The 17,945-nt window shown below is 46.8% G+C and overlaps 1 protein-coding gene across 7 annotated transcripts in view; it reads left to right on the top strand.

The window, feature by feature from the left end:
* The window catches only part of Pacsin2 (protein kinase C and casein kinase substrate in neurons 2), a 115,156-nt gene extending 109,137 nt beyond the window's left edge, over positions 1 to 6,019 (top strand). For all 7 annotated transcript variants that reach the window (XM_074084622.1, XM_074084620.1, XM_020174200.2 and 4 more), the window contains one exon: positions 4,355 to 6,019. In XM_074084622.1, the coding sequence (XP_073940723.1) occupies positions 4,355 to 4,467 (113 nt within the window). In that variant the 3' untranslated portion in view covers positions 4,468 to 6,019. The remainder of the gene's footprint in view (positions 1 to 4,354) is intronic.
* The last annotated feature ends 11,926 nt before the right edge of the window (positions 6,020 to 17,945 follow it).

Below are 17,945 nucleotides of genomic sequence, written 5' to 3'. Positions count from 1 at the left end.
CTCCAGTAGCTGAAACTCTGGCTTTGTAGAACAGTCTTTATCCTAAATATGTGTGCTCTCCCTGGGGAAATTTTCTATGCCTTGTCTCTTTTTCTTAAATGTTGTGTGCAGTTTACCAAAATGGGCTGTAACCCTCAGTCTGAAAAGCTCTGCCTTCCAGCTTAAGGAGGCTAGAGGGACCTAAGGCCAGTGTGAGCACACAGTTCCTTCCTGTTCCTTGTCCTCTCCTCATAGCTACCCTAGAACCAACATCCACCCCTCCAAGAAGAGGGAAGGTGGGCCCAAAGTGAATGCCACAGGCTGAAGTGTGGCCCAAGACTGTATTTATGGGAGAGACAGGATGAGTCTCTGTTTGAAGGCCCTGCTCTCTGCCTTGCCCTCAGCTCTCAGCAGGGCCAGCCACCTGCCCCAGACACCCATCCCCAGGGTTGGTCTTCGGGTGCCTCTTTTACAAATGACTGGCTGGCTGTTCTTTTTCACTATCTAGATAGAAATCACAAGAAAAAAGCAGCTCCCCTAGTGTTGGTGGCGCCATGCTCCAGAGACTCAAAAGCTGTGTTTCCAAACCCAGAAGCTTATAGTTCTAAGCCTTGAAAACCAGAGGCTTATGGTTCCCAGCTTTCAAAGCCAGAGGCTTAGTTCTCTGAGTACTCAAGGCAGAGGCTTATGGCTAGAGTTATAGGCTCCTGAGCTTTGGGTGTTGGGACCTTTGGCTCCTTAACCCTTGGCAGCGCTCTCAAACTCTTCTAGCAACCAGAACTTGCTCCTTCCTGCCTTTGGCTTTTCACAGCCTCTTGTCTTCTCACAGCCTCTTGTCTTCTCAATACTTCTGTTCACAGTATTAGCTGCATAGTTTCTGCCCTAGGACATTCTTAAGCTCTTCAATTGCCTCCTGGTATTATAGCTCAGTGCTTTGGGTATTGGGGCTGTTAGCTTTTGGTGGTCCTGGAACTCTTAGCTGCGTCCTTGCCACTGCTGTTAGGGTCTTGTCTGGTCTTTGTGAAACCAATCGAGCCTGCTCTGACAATGAGAGACCATTCAGGAGAAGCCTTTATTGGGTCTAATGTTGAATACTGAGGGGTGACACACAGGTGATAGAAGCCTCCCACACTAACCTGAAAAGAGCAGTAAATAGCCTGTTTATTTAGTCAGAAGAGGGGCCTGGTATACTTTTGCCAAGAGTGTAATTTCATCATTCACAGCCTTGCATATGTACAGCTTCAAGTTCTACCAGTCACAAGCCTTACATAAGGGTCAATCACAGGTCTCCCTTAAGGGCCTAATCACAAGTCAATCCTTGCAGCAATCATAGGCTTTTCGCTGAGTCTCTGGGGACATGTTCCCCCTCCCGTCTTGAGAATAGCTGTAGTGTGAATAGGGGTACTGGTGTTTGCCTGCTAAGAGCAAGTACTGCAGCACAGAGCCCAGGGACAGGCGAGGGGCCCATGAGCTCCTGGCTGGTAGCTAACTGCAGAGATGACTGTGAGAAGCAAGTAGCCCAGACCTCCTCAGGAGCAAGCAACAGACTTTAACTCTACTGTTAAAGTTTGGCACTTTGTTCATCTCAAGTTCTTTGTGGGTTGTCTAGTCCAAGTAGTCTTTCAAAGCTGGTGCCCATTTCCTGGAGCGGTTGTGATTAGAGCAATGCCTCCAAAAGCAGAAATTTTTTGTAGTTTTAACAGCACCATGGTTGCAGGGCTCCTTACTGCTGGGGTCGAGTTTTCTCTGCCATAAACATTGAACACTGTGAAGTGTTCTTTGCAGCTGAAATATCATGGTAACAGTCTAGCCAGTTATCAAAAAAAGGGGCTACTCAGTTGACAGCTCCCCGCTCAAGGCAGCCAGGCATAAGGGAAGTGTCTGTCAGTTGTCATTCAAGAGGTAGAACTGCCTGCTCTGCAACATTTATAGGTTAATAATAATAAAAGGTTGCTTGCAATAATAGGCCTAGAAAATTAACAGTATTTATGAAGGCTTAGCCCCCTAGGCAACTGCTCTTAGGGAGAGTTGGGTCCCTCTGCTTTGTCTCACCTCTGGCCAATTCCAGTTTTTCAAAAACTGTATGTGTGTGTGTATTTATCTAGGGAGGAGTGCTGGGGATTGAATCCCCAAGGCCTTGTGCAGTCTAGGTAAGCACTCTACCAGGTAGAACTACATCCCTGGCCCCTAGGAATTTTTTCTGTCTCTTTATAAATCATCTTCATCTAGTTTTCTGATTTCCTTGCTTGGCATTGTTACTCCCTAGTTTATTGGTTGGTTTATTTGTTTTGAATTTTTAATTCCTTTTGCATCTTAACTCTTGAGCTTGATTGCAGTTTTATAGATTTCAAATAAATGTTTCCTCCACCTGTACGTAAATGGTTGAAAACAAACTTAGAAAAATGACTGTTTGTAATCACAAGCTCACATTTTTATACCTTTCAGAACTTTTCTGTCTATTTTGTCCATTTTTCTGTGGATTTGCTTTTTTATCATACAGAAGTAACTCTTAGCTGGTGCTGCTTCTCCTCTATCCTCATCAGGCTCTGGCTGTTTGCTGCCTCTGTGGACTTGGTGCTTACAGAACCCTCACCAAATGGACTTTCCACCCTATGGTAGCATCACTTGCCAGTTCTTCCTATGCTATCACAGCCTCCACACAGAGATGGGGAGCAGCCTGGGCTGGCTCTGAGCTGGACCAGAGGCCAGGGGCGTGTATGGCCAGAAGCAGCATGAGAAGCTGGCATGGTCACATACTCTGTGGTCCCTGCGTTTGCTTCTGATGTTTCTAAGTTTGGCAGCAGCCTTGCTGCAGACACAGTAGCAGGGCAACAGGAGGAGCAACCCTGTAAACAAGGGAGTAGTGATGAGGTGCTTACTACACGCCAGGCTCACAGCATCCTCAGTCTGCACCCAGGAGCAGAAGTGGTTTCCAGGTCTCCAGCCAGTGAGTGATGGCTGTGGCAGTGGACCTCAGGCAGTCCTGGGAGTGTGGGAAGCCTCGGGAGGCAGCCCACATTCATCTTGAGCTACCCAGTAATTGCTGCTACACAAACACTGGGGATATTGCTATTCAAGGCATAATTGTCTGAAGAAAAGTGCATCTCATTCTGAATATTGTACCAAAGTGCCAAAGAGAAATACAGTGCTGCAAACTTAAATAGTGAGGACCAAACAGCACCTGAGCTACTGATTCTCGTTCTGCTATTTGCTCCTGAGAAGGTCTAGGCTAATTGCTTCTCACAGTCATTTCTGCAGTTAGCTACCAGCCAGGAGCCCATGGGCCCTTCACCTGCCCCTGGGCTCTGTGCTGCCATGCTTGCCCTTCGCAGACAACACTGGACCTGGGACCCTGCCCCAGTGCCACATCTCCCTGGACCAGGCTTCATTTGCTCCTCACATCTGTCTCCCCTGCCACCAAAACCTGGTCTGAATGAAGTAGTGATTCCTTCAAGTTTGACCAAACAAAAGATAAAGGAAGCTACACTAACATAGAGCACAGGGAGCATCCAGAGCAGTGCCATTGGCTTCCATCATAGTGTGTTGGAAGGCTTGTCACATGTCATCTTGCACAAGCCCTGATCCAGGTGCCAGGGACAAAATCATAAATCCAGTGATCATATGTGGTCTGTTGCTCTCTCCCAGCCTGGGGAGGGATTAAGGGAGGCACAGAAACCATGGCAATAGGTGCTACATGGGATACAGCTTGAGATACATACATGGGGCAGGATTCCTCTTACCTGGCTGAGGACATGCAGAAAAGCACAAGACAAAGCCTGCAGCATTCTTCTCTGTAGCATCTGTGCCATCATTACAGCAACTGAGAGCTACTTGCTCTCCAGTCACTGTGAGAGCTATCATCTTTAGATCTTAGAGTCCTCTGTGACTAATGAAGCTTTTTTTTTTTTTCCCCCAATACTGGGGTTTGAACTCGGGGCCTACACCTTGAGCCAGTCTACCATCCCTTTTTTGTGATGGGTTTTTTAAGATAGATCTTGCAAACTGTTTAGCAGGGCTGCCTTCAAACCATGATCGTCTTGATGTTTGCCTCCTGAGTAACTAGTGCATGAGCCAACAGTGCCTGGCTACAAAATTCTATACATATATATTTTTTTTTCTTTTTTTTTTTTTTGGAAGTACTGGAGCTTGAACTCAGGGCCTCAGCTTGAGCCACTCCACCAGCACAAATGAACCTTCTTTGAATGCAGTTTAGTAGAGAAATACCCATGCTATCACCCCTCCATTAGAAGAATGCCTGCCCTAGAGGCCCTGTGTGGGCCCAGAAGAAAACCATGCAATGTTCAGATGTGTGAGTGGCTCTCTCCAGTCAGTTTCTTCTACCCTTTCATTAAGGCCACCCCTCTTTGTCTTGCAGGGGATGAGCTGACCAAGATAGAAGACGAGGATGAGCAGGGCTGGTGCAAGGGACGTTTGGACAGTGGGCAGGTTGGCCTGTACCCTGCCAACTACGTGGAGGCCATCCAGTGACGGGCCATGGGCAGGCTGGCGGAGAGATGGAAGTGGCCAGTCCAGGAGCTCCGTTAGCCTCGGCCCAGGCATCACACCTCTGGCACACCCAGAAGCCATGTAGGTGTTCACATCACCTGCAAAAGATGATGGTTCTGTTGCTCTTGGCTTCCTGGTGTCCTTTGAAGGCAGATGAGCTGGTCATTTCACCTGGGACTCAGCCCCTTTCCAGGTGCACCAGGGGAAATCTAAGCACAGGAAGATGAAGTCCAACAGTGAGAGCTGAGCCCTTCCCTGTCCCCACTAGCTCTATGTATCATGGGTCTGTATCTTGACCTTGTCTCTCTTCCCAGTCAATGGTGGGTTACACTGATTCTTTTTCCACTGATTATTTTCTCTGAAGAGTCTCATATGCAAGTTAAATGAACAAACATAGACCCCACTTTCTGAGTAAAGATGCTGAAGTTTTTAATTTAAAGGCAATGTACAGTTATACTTTTATATATCTGCTCTTTATTCCTTGGTATGTAAATTGAGCCCAGACTGATCTGCTCTGTTCTCAAGGGCATGATAGATAGCGCCATCTTCACATTGTGCTGCCCATCAGTCCTGTCCCTACCAGGGCAGGTGCCAGAGCTGAGGCAGGAGACCTGGCCAAAAGGTGGGGACAATGGGGTTTCCTCAGTGAGTACGAGCTTCAGAGGTGACCTTAAGTAGTACTCCCTAATGTTACCACATTTAAAAATTATTTTCACTTTATACTTCACTTGCTTAAAGCTATTCTTATGCAAATTAACATGTTTATCAGAGATTTGGAAGGTTAAGCAGAAGACTAACTTCAAGCAAATGCGCCTGTAGATTAAGATGCTTTATGTTAGGTCATCGTGTCTTGGTGTATATCTGTATATATTATTTGGTATTCAGAGAATCTAAAGAGCTTACCCACTGTTGCAGTGAGATTTAATGATTTCTGACAGTGGGTGCCATTTGCAAACTGCTTGAAGCCTGTGACATTGGGGCATGGGTCTGACCGGTTAACAGGGCCTCCTTCCGGCTCAGACATGGTCCTAAGAGAGAAGACTAGTTTTTGGTCACTAGCCATGGCTCCGGCTCCGCTCTTGGCTGCCTTAGTGCCAGCTTCAGGGCAGAGTACTGTGAAAACGCCCATGTCTTTGTAGTAGTCACAGGCATCACAGCGTTGTGAGCAAACGGAAGCAGGGTCTTGCCCACAGCACAGGTCCCTCCAGGCATCTTTGGTCATCAGGGACAGAACTGTCCCATGGGGCGGGCGCTGGGAGGGCCTTACTAGTTCATACAATGGTGCCGTGTTGCCCTGTCAGCAGCTGTGCATCCCTTCCATGTTTGCAGTGAACGCAGCGTCTTATTTAAAATGTGGATGCACATGTGTCTGCTATGACAATTTACCAGCAGAAATGCTCATTTCTATGTTACAGATTGACCACAAACTGTCAAGTCTTTTAAGTTTAGGAGTTCTTTTAAATGTATAGTATTTTAGAACAAAATCAATAAACAGCTGATCTTGTGCATTGAAAGGCCTTTGCATCTGCCCTCACACTTGTGTCAGCTGGTGTATGTGTCTTCTTTGGTGTTTACCAGCTTTGGATTTGGGCAAGATCCAGAGCACAGACCCCTGTTCAAGGTGCCACATCTCAGTACCCCTGCCAAATCAGAGAATAGGGATCTGAGGCACCTGAGGCCCTTGGGGCCCCTTCTCCCCAACACCTGCTGCTGTATGACCTGGGTTCCCCCACATGGGCATCTGACTGGTTCTTCCCTGTCTTTCCTAACAGGCCACCACTCTTCCCTGGTAGTTCTTCTGGGCACACATTTACCTGAGCACCTATTGTCTGTTGGGCCTTGTGCTCCTTTTTACTTGTATTATCTGTAAATAGCTCATCTGTAAGAACCTCTGTGAAGGAGGGATGAGTCCCAGCTAGTCTGAGGTGCAAACAAAACCTCTGAGGACCCTGCCTCCCACTGACATGAACTGAAGAGAAAGGCAACCTAACTTGACAGCCCTCGCAAAACTGAAGAGGGGAGAAGGGAGGGCTGCCTCAGCCACTCTCACCAAGCACTGGTAAGGCCACTCAGAAAAGCAGCCTGTCTGGGCAAAGGGCCCTCCCAGAGCCGCTGAGAGGGGCTCCTTGGCTCAACAGGCAGAGGACAAATCTTTGTTGTCACGACTCTTAGATAGATGGTGGGTCCCCTGGTCTGCTAGTTTCTGAAGTGGAGTCCATCAGTAGGCCACCTGCTACCCAGAGTGGACACTAGCTTCTGTCTCCACCAGCCCCAGGCTACAGAGGGAGATGAGGTGGGATGGGGCAGAGGCACATTTCTGAGCAGCTGTCAGGCCCCCACAGGCAGCTCAAATTCTATAGTGACATTACAATGATAGGCCAGGCCTACTGTGCCACCAGGCCACACACTCTGAGTTCCTCTGTCCTGACAGCTATGAAGAAGGCTGGAGTTCCCCACTTCACAGAAAAGTAAACAAGGTCCAGAATCTCAAAGAATTTCAGCAACTTGCCCAAGGCACCATGAGAAAAACCTCAATTGAGACCCAGGCTTGGGGTCTTGAGGGCAGGCCCTTCTTGCTGCCCTCCACAGAGATGAGGAGCAGCAGGAAAGTGACAGGAATGCTTGAGAGCTTGGGTGAAACCCCTCGTGGCCCACTCACCATCTCTTGCTCTGCCCTCTGGCAAACTTGGGAAACTCACTGTACCCCCTGGCCTCATTTTCCCCAGGTAGGAGGGTTAGGAAAGCTTAGGGTGTGGGGAGTCCTTAAGTGCTCAGGAGGTGATGTTGTTATAATTATTAAAATACCTAGGCGGGAGGCCAGGATGCATTGCCATCCTTGGCTGTCTCTCCTGCACCCTCCAGGGTGGGCTACCAGGTCCTCTTGGCCCTTCCTCTGCCTCTCACAACTGCATTGCATCAGTGCTGGCAGCAACGCTCCACGCTGCCCTCATGGGTCCCCAGGGTCCCTGAACTGGCTCTTGGGGAGTGTTATGAGTCCTGGACTGTCCCCTGGCAGGAACTTCACAGGGAGGTATATCACATACTTCTCCAAGCCCCTCTCTTTTCCACCATAATGCAAGCATGGATCAGTGACCCAGACAGGGATCTGACTGTGCTACCACCTAAGCTAAAACACTGGTTCTTCAGAAGTCCCTGTAGGGCTGCCTCTCCATCCAGGGTTTTGTGCAGAGCTCGGAAGAGCCACTCAATCACATGCAATGTCCCTATCCACCTGGCTTGGCCTTCCCTGGGCAGCCTGTGGGGCTGGGCATCAGGCACCAGGGCAGGCCTGGAGGGCCCCTCACAAACCATCAGGACAAAAATGGGAGAGGCTGAGAGAAAGGCCTCTGTGGACACCTGACAAACCCCCTCTTAGTTGATTGATAGGGAACCTGAGGCCAGGTGAGAGGAAGGTGAGACTTGTCCACGGACACAGAGCAAGTAGTTGGGATGTTGGGAGGAAGCCGAATCTAACCCTTAAGTTGCCTTTCTCTCCTAGCAGGGAAGGGGCTGACTGGATGGTCATTCATTCACCGAGCGTTTATTGAGTACCTACTGTGTGCTAGACTTCACAGTGCCAAATATGAAGAAGAGCCAATGTTTGCCCTTGGAGAGACCTGAATCATTCTGACACCAGGACAGGAATGCCAGAGGGAACGGGTCAGGAATGTCTCAGATAGTGTGATTAATAAATTCTCCAAGTCTCCAGGTATTAGAACAATCAGAGGCTCCCACCCCAGCCCAGGGGCCCAAAGGAGCAAAGTACGATCTAGTCCTTGAGGTATTGCCCCCCGTTTTCAGTGCAGTGTCTCTTAAACAGTGAGTTTCTCTTAAACAGTGAGTTTCCCTTAAACGAGAGGCCAGGTTGCACTGGAGACTGATGGGAGGACCTCAGCCCTGGCGAGTACCTGATCCTATTTACCATAAACAGGAGTGATCAATTAGGATGATTTTGTAAGGTGTCCCAGAAGCCAAGAGAACTCTACCCACAGGCACCTTGAGCTGTTGGTGCCCTGTAACCTACCTTTCTCCCCCGACCCAAACGGGGTCTCTTCACAGCCCCTGTTTTCCAGGGTGATGGCTGCTCCCCTTCACATAGGCTTACCATACCCTGCACCTTCTCCTAGGTGGGGCAAGTCTGGACCCTCCCCATCCATTCCCCAGATACCTGCAGGAGACACAGGTGCCTCTCTGGGCCTGACCCCTGTGGTGGGAACAGGTAGAAAGGCCTTGGGACCAGGATGGGGGTCATCCCATGTGCCCTTGCAGTGGAAAGAACCTGGGCCAGAATGCAGGTATTCCACATGCTAGGAGGATGGACCAGGCTGAGCTCAATCTGGCTAGGCCTGCAGTTGAAGTACAAGACTCAGTCCCAGACAAGCATGACTGCCATGGTATAAATGTTTGTGTCCCCCATATGTTGAAGTTCTCATCAACATATAGTATTTAGGAAGGGGGCCTTTGGGAGGGATTGGGGGATGACAGAGGAGCCTCCTGAATGTATTAGTGCCCTTATAGAGGAGACCAGAGGGCTTTCATTTTTCCCTTCCACACTGAGAGGACACAGCTAGAAAGCACCATCTACAAGGAAGCAGCTCTCACCAGACACCAAATCTACAGGCTCCTCGGTCTTGGACTTCCCAGCTTCCAGAACTGTGAAAAATAAATTTAGGCTGTAAAAAATAAATAAATTGAGCAAAAAACAAAAAATAAATTTTGTCCTAGCAGACCAGACTGAGACTCCCAGCCCCGTCACTGGACGAGTATTTCAGCCTCTAAGTAAACATTTGTCATCTTCATACTAGGCTCATGCTGTACACCTTTCCCTGAAAAGGGTCATATAAAACTTCTAGCAATATATGAGCATCATTTTATAGAGGAGGAAACCAAAGCCAGAGGGGTTAAGTGACTTCTTTTAGGCCACACAGCAAGTCAGGCAGAGCTGGGATTTATTCTCAGGTATGCCCAGCTCCAAACGCCACTATTGTCAAGACAGTGGTTCTCAATTGCCTGGTGACTTTATTACAGCTCAGCTGACTGGGCTGCATTCCCCACTTGTTGAGTTTCCTAGGTTAGGGATAGGCTCTGAGTTTGTATGCCTAATTCCCAGGTGATGCTGGGTTCACACTTTCACAGCATTGGTCCCCAAAGCAAGTCAGAGCTGACCAAAGTACCAGCCGTTCTACATGGTTACTGTCCATGTAGCATTCCCTAACACCTGCTCTGGACACAGGAGATAGGTCCTAGGGATCCAACACTGGTCGGTCTGATCCAATGCCCAAGGGGGTAGGGACAGGACTAACAAGGAGAGCCCAAGGAGTGAGGGACATCAGCCAGGATGACATCTCAACCTGAGCTATTCCTATGATTTCCAAGCTAAGGGCAGGAAGGATTAGGGGGTGGCCAGTGGTAGAGGGAGTGGTGTCCAGAAGGGTCAGGTGGACACTTGTGTCACTGAGCTATTGCCAGGTGAGCCTTTTGTCTCCCTGACTCTTGGTTTCCTTATCTGGACAATGGAAAAATGCTTCCATTTCCTCATTAGTCATCTGAGGTCAAGGGTGTGTAATGAAGTTTGTCTTGACCCCCAAACCACCTCAAGCCCATAATAACCAAGGTATGCAGATCCTAGGCAGACAAATCCAGTCCTCAAAGCTGCTGGGCAGGAGTGTTTCCTGTAAGTAAGTAGAACTGAGCTAGATGAGGCTGGGTTGTCCACACCAAAATCTGACAACAGATGTTTTTTGCTGAAATTCTGACAGTGAATAGTGCTATAGAGATATGAACTCCAAGGCCATCAAAAATGCAAAACCCTATCCAAAAGCTGAAGAAAAGAAGGACTGGGGACATGGTTCAAATTCGGCAAGTGTCAGGCCGAGTTCAAACCCCAGTACCACCAAAAAAAAGTGTTTAGAGGTCGAGCAAGATGGCAGAGTAGACGCTTTCTCTGTGTGACTCTGTGAATAAGAGTCAGGATAACAAAGGAGGGACTATGTTTGGAAGAGAGAGAGAGAGGGCAGTACTAGGAACCATGAAAGGAGGACAGGACAACTGAAGAGCTCAGACAGAAAGGAGCAAGCTACCCCATCCCCATGGTGAGACTACTCCTCAACCCTGCTACTGCACAGCCCTGCCTAAACACTGAGAACACCTCAACTGAAAGACTACAGGTGGCTAAAGCTTCCAACCACAAATCCCAACGCAGGAACACCAGAAATAGGGAACAACAAGGCAACATGAGACCAAAAGTCAACAACCCCATCATCATGGACATGAAGCAGAGTGAAGTGGATGAAATCCCAAAGAACTCAAAAGAATGATCAATGGGGGCTGGGGACGTGGCTCAAGTGGCAGAGTATCTGCCTAATCTGAGGCCCTGAGTTCAAGTCCCAGTACTGCCAAAGAAATTATCAATGAACTTAAAGAGGACATGTTTAAAAACCTGAATGAATTCAAAGAGAATACGAATGAACAGCCGAATAAAATAAGGAAAACAATGCAGGATATGAAAGAGGAATTCAATAAAGATACGGAAATCCTAAAAAAAATCAAATTGAATTTCTGGAAATGAAACACTCAAGTAAAAAAATAAACTCAGCTGAAAGCTCTCCAGTAGACTGGATCAAATTGATGACAGAACATCAGGGCCAGAAGACAAGTAGACGTATTGGAATATTCAGATAAAGAAAAAAAAAGTATAGACAAAGCATGCAAGATCTCAAAAGGCCAAGTCTATGAATTGTGCCATAGAAGAAGAGGTACAAGCTAAAGGCATAGAAAACATAGTCAATAAAATAACAGAAGCCAGACACCAATGGCTCATGCCTGTAATCCTAGTTACTTGGGAGATTGAGGTTGGGGGTAATCAAGATTTGAGGCCAGCCCAGGCAAATACTTCATGAAACCCCATCTCAACCAATAGCTGGGTGCTGTGGTGTGCATCTACCATCCTAGCTACTCAGAAGGCGGAGATCAGGAGGATTGTGGTTCTAGGCCAGTGAAACCCCATCTCAATGGAAAAAAAAAAAAAAAAAAGCTGGGCGTGGTGGTACACACCTGTCATCCCAGCAATAGCAGGAAGCTTAAAATAGGCAGATCCATGGTCCAGATGGGCCTGGGCAAAAAGTGAGACCCTGTCTCCAAAATTACCAGAGCAAAAAGGGTTAGAGGTGTGGCTCCACCAGTAGAGCACCTGCCTTGAAAACACAAAACCCTGAATTCATACCCTAGTAGCACAAAAGAAAAAAGTCATACACCATGACCAAGTTGGTTACATTCCAGACATACAAGGATGGTCCAACATACACAAATCAATAAATCATAAACAATAAAGAACAGAAATCACATGATCATCTCAATAGATGCAGAAAGAGGTCTGATAAAATTAAAATATCCCTTCATGATAAAAAAAAACCCTGAAAAAACTAGGAATAGAAGGAATGTGCCTCAACAAAGGCTGTATACAAAACCTATAACCAACACTGTACTCAATAGGGAGAAATTTAAGACCATTTCTTCTAAAGTCAGGACTGAGACAAAGGTGTTCCTTCTTTCTATTCTTATAATATAGTGCTTGGTTTTCTAGCCAGAGCAGTAAGGCAAGAGAAAGAAGGGGTACAGATAGGAAAGGGAGAATGCTAACTCTCCCCATTTGCAGATGACATGATCCTATACTTAAAAGACTTTCGTGACTCCACCTCGTTGGCAAAGTAGCAGGATACAAAAATCAACATAGAAAAACTATTAGCTTTTTTTTTTTTTTTTTTTCAATTACACTGGGGCTTGAACTCAGGGTTTCATGCTTGCTAGTCAGGCCCCCTACCACTTGAGCCACACCCTACAAACAGGCTGAGAAAGATAGAAGGAAAACAGTCCCATTCACAATAGCCTCAAAAAGTAACTAGGAATAAACTTACCTAAAAAGGCAAAAGACCTCTAAAGTGAAAACTAACACTTTGAAGGAAGAAATTGAAAGGCTGGGAGCTGGTGACTCACGCCTGTAATCCTAGCTACTCAGGAGGCGGAGATTAGGAGGATCGTGGTTCAAGGCCAGCCCAGGCAAATAGTTTGCAAGACCCTATCTCAAAAAACTCCGTCACAAAGAAAGGACTGGTGGAGTGGCCCAAGGTGTAGGCCCTGAGTTCAAACTCCAGTACTGCAAAAAAATAAAGACACTAACAGATGGAAAAATCTCCCGTATTTATGGATTGGCAGAATTAATATTGCGAAAATGGCTATACCACTGAAAACAATATACAGATTCAATGCAATCCACATCAAAATCCCAATGACATTCTTCACAGAAATAGAAAAATCAACCCTAAAATTCATGTAGAAGGGCTGGGGATATAGCTCAGTGGTTGAGTGTTTGCCAATGAGGTTTTGGGTTTGATCCCCAGTACTGAAAAATAAATAAATAAATAAATAAAACTCGCATGGAAGCATAAATGACCCTGAATAGCCAAAGCAATCCTGAACAAAAAGAGCAACACTAGAGGTATCACGATACCTGACTTCAAATTATACTATAGAGCCAGGGTGACAAAAACAGCATGGAACTGACACAAATCGGACACATAGACAGCAGGAATAGCATAGAATATCCAAAAATAAACTCACACAGCTACAGCCATCTGCTGGTTGACAAAACGGAGCCAAAAACACACATTGGAGAAAAGACAGTCTCTTCACAACCGGTGCTGGGAAAAGCGGACAGTCACCCGTAGCAAACCGAAACTAGACCCCTACCTCTCTCCCGACAAAAATCAATTCAAATGAATCACTGATCTCAATGGAAAACCTGCAGCTTTGAAACTGCCACCTGAAAACCCTTGAAGATACAGGCACAGGGTACAGCTTTCTGAATAGGACTCCAGTTGCTCAGGAAATAAGAGCAAGAATTGACGAATTAAAAAGCTTCTGCACATAAAAGGGAACAATTACGGGAATGGAGAGGCAACCCCCAGAATGGGAGGAAATCTCTGCCAACTATTCACTGGACAAAGGATTAATATCCAGTGTACCTAAACACCAAAAGAAAAGCAATCCAATTATAAATGGGCAAATGATTTGAGCAGACAATTCTCAAAAGTACGAATGGCAAATAAATACATGAGAAAGTGAACAGGCCGTTGGGACTCCAGCTCACCCCAGCTGGAGCGGCTACCATGAAGAAAATAAGCACCAAATGCTGGCAAGGAGGGAGGGCGCGGAGGAACCCTACATTGTTGGTGGGACTGTAAGTTCCTGCAGCCACTGTGGAAATCAGTACGGAGGTGCCTAAAAATTGAACTACCAAGTGAGTCTATCATTGCACCCCTGGCACTATCCGAAGGAATGCAAATCAGCACATAGTAAAGATGACCGCGCGCTCATGGTTGCTGTAGCAATGTCACAACAGCGAAGGAATTGCCTGGTGCCCAACACACGACGACTAGACAGAAAAAAGAAAGCGGAGTGCACACACACAATGCAGTACTCAGCCGTAAAATGGGTGGAACTGGGCCCATCAAGTTGGAGTGAGGTAAGTCAAGCTCAGAAAATCCTGCATACTTTTGCTCACATGCAGAATCGAGACCAAAAACGATATGACCTGATTGTAGAAGGATTGTTGGGGGCAAATGCGGGGGGGGGGGGGCTGATGAGGAATGTGACCGAAGCACATTGTATATGTGTAGGAAAATGGTATAACGAAACCCACTAGTGTTTTAAAGGGGGTTGCAGAGGAGTTAAAAAGTAACAGAGGGTGTGGTTTTGATCAAATTATCTAATATACATGTATGGAAATATCCCCTTTGTACAGTTCATTTATGCTAATAAGACCAAAGGAGAGGCTGTGAAAAGACTGAAAGCATCACAAAGACTTAGCCACAATTTTCTTGAACCACTAAGCAATGGCGGTAATTACCATATCTGCATTTCTGATGACATGACAAAAATAAACTTTTATGTGTTTGACTGGGTAAATAGGTAGACACTAGCTCCAAAAAACCAAAAAGACAACTAAAAAAAATGATAAAGTTTAATGGCTGCATAATATTCCACACATTCCTACCTACTTTTCCCATTTTATAGTAATTTACATAACAGATGGTACACCTTTGTTAGTGTATAGCTCTTCAACTTTTTTTTTCTGGTACTGGGGCTTGAACTCAGGGCCTTCACCTTGAGTCACTCCACCAGCCCTTTTTGTGTGACAGGTTTTTTGAGATAGGGTCTTGTGAACTATTTGCCTGGGCTGGCTTCAGAACCTTGATCCTCCTAGTCTCTGCCTCCTGAGTAGCTGGGATTACAGGTGTGAGTCACCGGTGCCTAGTAGTTCTTCAACTTATGATAAAGCAGTCGTGCCACTGCCACAATTGAGATATAGAACTGTTTTCCCCCGAATTTCCCCCATCTGTTGTACTTAACTTCTCCTTACACACAGTCACCAAAACCACTAATCCATTTTCTGCTTCTACAGCTTTGCCTTTTCCAGGATGTCATATGAATAGAATCACAAAGAGTCACTTTTGAATTGCCTTGTCTTCACATAATTAATTTGGGTTTCATCTGTGGAATTTTGCATATCAATATTTAATTCCATCTTATTGGGGTAGTTCTTATCAAATGAATGTACCAGAATTCATCAATTCGGTTTGACTCCAGTGTTTAGAAAATACAACTAAGTCTGTTACGAACAAATACAGGATTTTATGTAAACAAAAATTTTCACGTCACTTTCCAATTATTTTGTCAAAGATTACAAATATTACCCAGCACTGGCCTCCAAAGGCTGAAGCAGGAAGATCATAAATTCATGGACTGCCTGGGCAATATAGTGAGCTCCTGTCTCAAAAAAAGAAAAAAAATAGCTGATTGTAGAATAAAATGTCTCTCGCTTTTGTAAAAAAAAAAAAAAAAGATTACAAATATTATGGTAATGATAAGATTCAAACCATGTATCCTATTTAAGAAGGTAATGACATCATCTTTAATTTCTTTTTAAATCAAGTGATCAGTAATTATTTAAGTATTTTACCTTTTAAAATGGGTCTGGAGTTTCAGAGCTGGAAAAAATCAGATGAGACTTTATTTTCAGATGTGTCTGATCTAGCAGAAGTATGTTTAAGACATAGTACCCACTTGCTTTCGTTCAGCACTAACTAAAGTCCACTGGTGGTATCCTCCATAGGCAAGGGACACAGCCTGTTCTTAGTCTCACTTTGGGATTCATCCTATGACTGTCTAGGCTAGTCCAGGGTTCCTTCAAGTGGCAGTTGGCTTTCACCAAGCTCAGGCTGGGCTGTGAAGGAAGTAAGTAAACTATATGCTATGTCACTTGGCCCTAGCCACACCAGGACTTATCTTTATGAAAGATAAACCAGCAAAGACAGTTCCCAGAAGACAGTGTGGACCTGCCAGGTGGCCGAGCCTTCTTTCAAAGCCCTCCTGTGTTCTATTAGTCCTCACATCTCAATTCGTCCTGGTCCTCAGTGTTCTTTCAAGCTCCCCTTTTCTTTCTCATTCTCTATCATTCTTACAATGTTTTGCTACTTTTGGAAGACCCTCATTCTCCTATTTATCCAGGGTAGAGGTGAGGATTTAGGAAACTGGATTCACAATAAAGCCCCACATCTGCCCCGCCTTAGAGATAACTCTCCTTAATAAAATTTGACACATTAGAATGTAAGCACTGCACAACTCGGGCAGTAGTCATTATGACAGGTCTTCCCTAAAATGTTCTCCCTCAAAAACTGCATTGCCCTCCCATGGCACTTTGAATCTGTTCCAGTGCTTGCCATGATGTGTTAATACCTAGTTGATGCTCTTTTTCCCACAAGGATTTTACAGAATGTCATATAAACCAAATGACATAGTATGGAAGTGTGCATGGCTGCTTTCATGTAGCATAAACTTTTTGGGTTTCCTCCATGTTCTGTATCGGGTTCCTTTGTATTGCTGGGTCGTATTGCACTGTGGGTTTACCCGTTCACTAGTTGATGGACGTTCTAGTTTGGGGTAATGTTTGGGTCCTAGTTGATCCATACCTTTGCCAAAACTTGGCACTGACAGTTTTTAAAACTGTAGGCGCATGGTGTCATCTCCTGTGGTTTTCTTACACTTCTCTGACTGATGGAGTTAACTATCTTATCATGTGCTCATTTACCACCTATATATCTTCTTGGTGAAGGAACTGTTCAAATAAATAGCACCAGCCGTCCTCCTCCATCCCTGTGGATACTACCTCTGTTTTTAAATTCTTCTCATGGGCTCCACAGCAGAGAGAGGACCAGACAACACTGCCCTAGGCTGATAGAACAGTAAGATTTCAGTTCCAAATACCCATCTGGACCATGACTGCCATTCCCACGAGGAAGGACATGCCTGGACCCCCTAACCTCCCAGATATGCCGTGCTGGGCACAGGACCTGGGTCTGTCCCTTGGCTCAATACAGGAACAGCTTTCACACATCAGAGTTGTCTGGAGAAGCAATGCACTGTTCTGGAAGGCAGTATCGTTTCCTGCCCTGCACGAGGACCGAACCTAGGTTTGAGACCACATTCTGCAGATTCCAACATTCCCCGAGGGTGACAAGGCTGAGCAGACACTGCCGGCTCCCAGCTGGTTGGTGGGAGGGAGAGGCCCACCAAAGCGAACTTTCCAAGGCTTCACTGGAAGCTGCTCAGTAGCTGCTTCATCTCCAGCTCCTTTGTGCAGGTGGGAACACCTGTGAAGTGACTTGACCAAGGTCGCAGTGCTAGGAGCAGCTGGCTGGCCCGGACAGGAGCCGAGGAATTGCACTTGGCACCAGAACCCGTTTTCCTTCCACTGCAGCGGCCAGCCGCAGGCCATGTTTCCAGAGGCTCCACACCCACCTAAGAGGCGCCTGCTCCCGAGTTCGAGGCCCGCCCACCAGCGAGGGGACCCAAAGAGTGGGATGGCGTCCCCAGCGCTGGTTACTCCGAGCTTCGGGCCTGCGGACTTCTCGGTTCTGACCCACAACTTTTTGCCTCAAGCGGGGCGCGATCTCTCTCCCCTTAGAGGACAAAGAACTGCACAAATTTATTCGGCCAGCAGAGGTTTCCAGGCAGAACGTGGATAAAAACGGAAGGCGACCAGCGACAATCCAGCTGAGTCCGGTGTCAGTAGGTGTGGACTCTTCCTAGTCCTCAAGGCACCTTTGCCGATGGGACTGGCGGACTCTGGCGCCCTCGCGGGAAGGTCGTGAGGAGGCTATGGTCATGGAAGCAGTCGTCCCGGGGACTGGTGGATCCCGCGGATGTGTTCGAGGGAGCACCCACACCGCCGCAGCCTTGCAGCGCGTCCCGAACTAAGGGGCGCGCAGGACGAGCGAAGGCCTGCAGAGGGCGCGCGAGTCCCTGCGCATGCGCCACCGTGGGCGGGGTTTGAGCGGGACCCGGCCGAAGAGCGGAGTGGAGCGGCTCGTGAACGAGGTTGTGGGCGGGGCCGGTAGGGGCGG

Source organism: Castor canadensis, chromosome 8 (assembly GCF_047511655.1).
Source record: "Castor canadensis chromosome 8, mCasCan1.hap1v2, whole genome shotgun sequence".
NCBI classification, from domain to species: domain Eukaryota; kingdom Metazoa; phylum Chordata; class Mammalia; order Rodentia; family Castoridae; genus Castor; species Castor canadensis.
The sequence above is the reverse complement of the archived record's forward strand: the minus strand, read 5'-3'. Positions and strand labels throughout refer to the sequence as shown.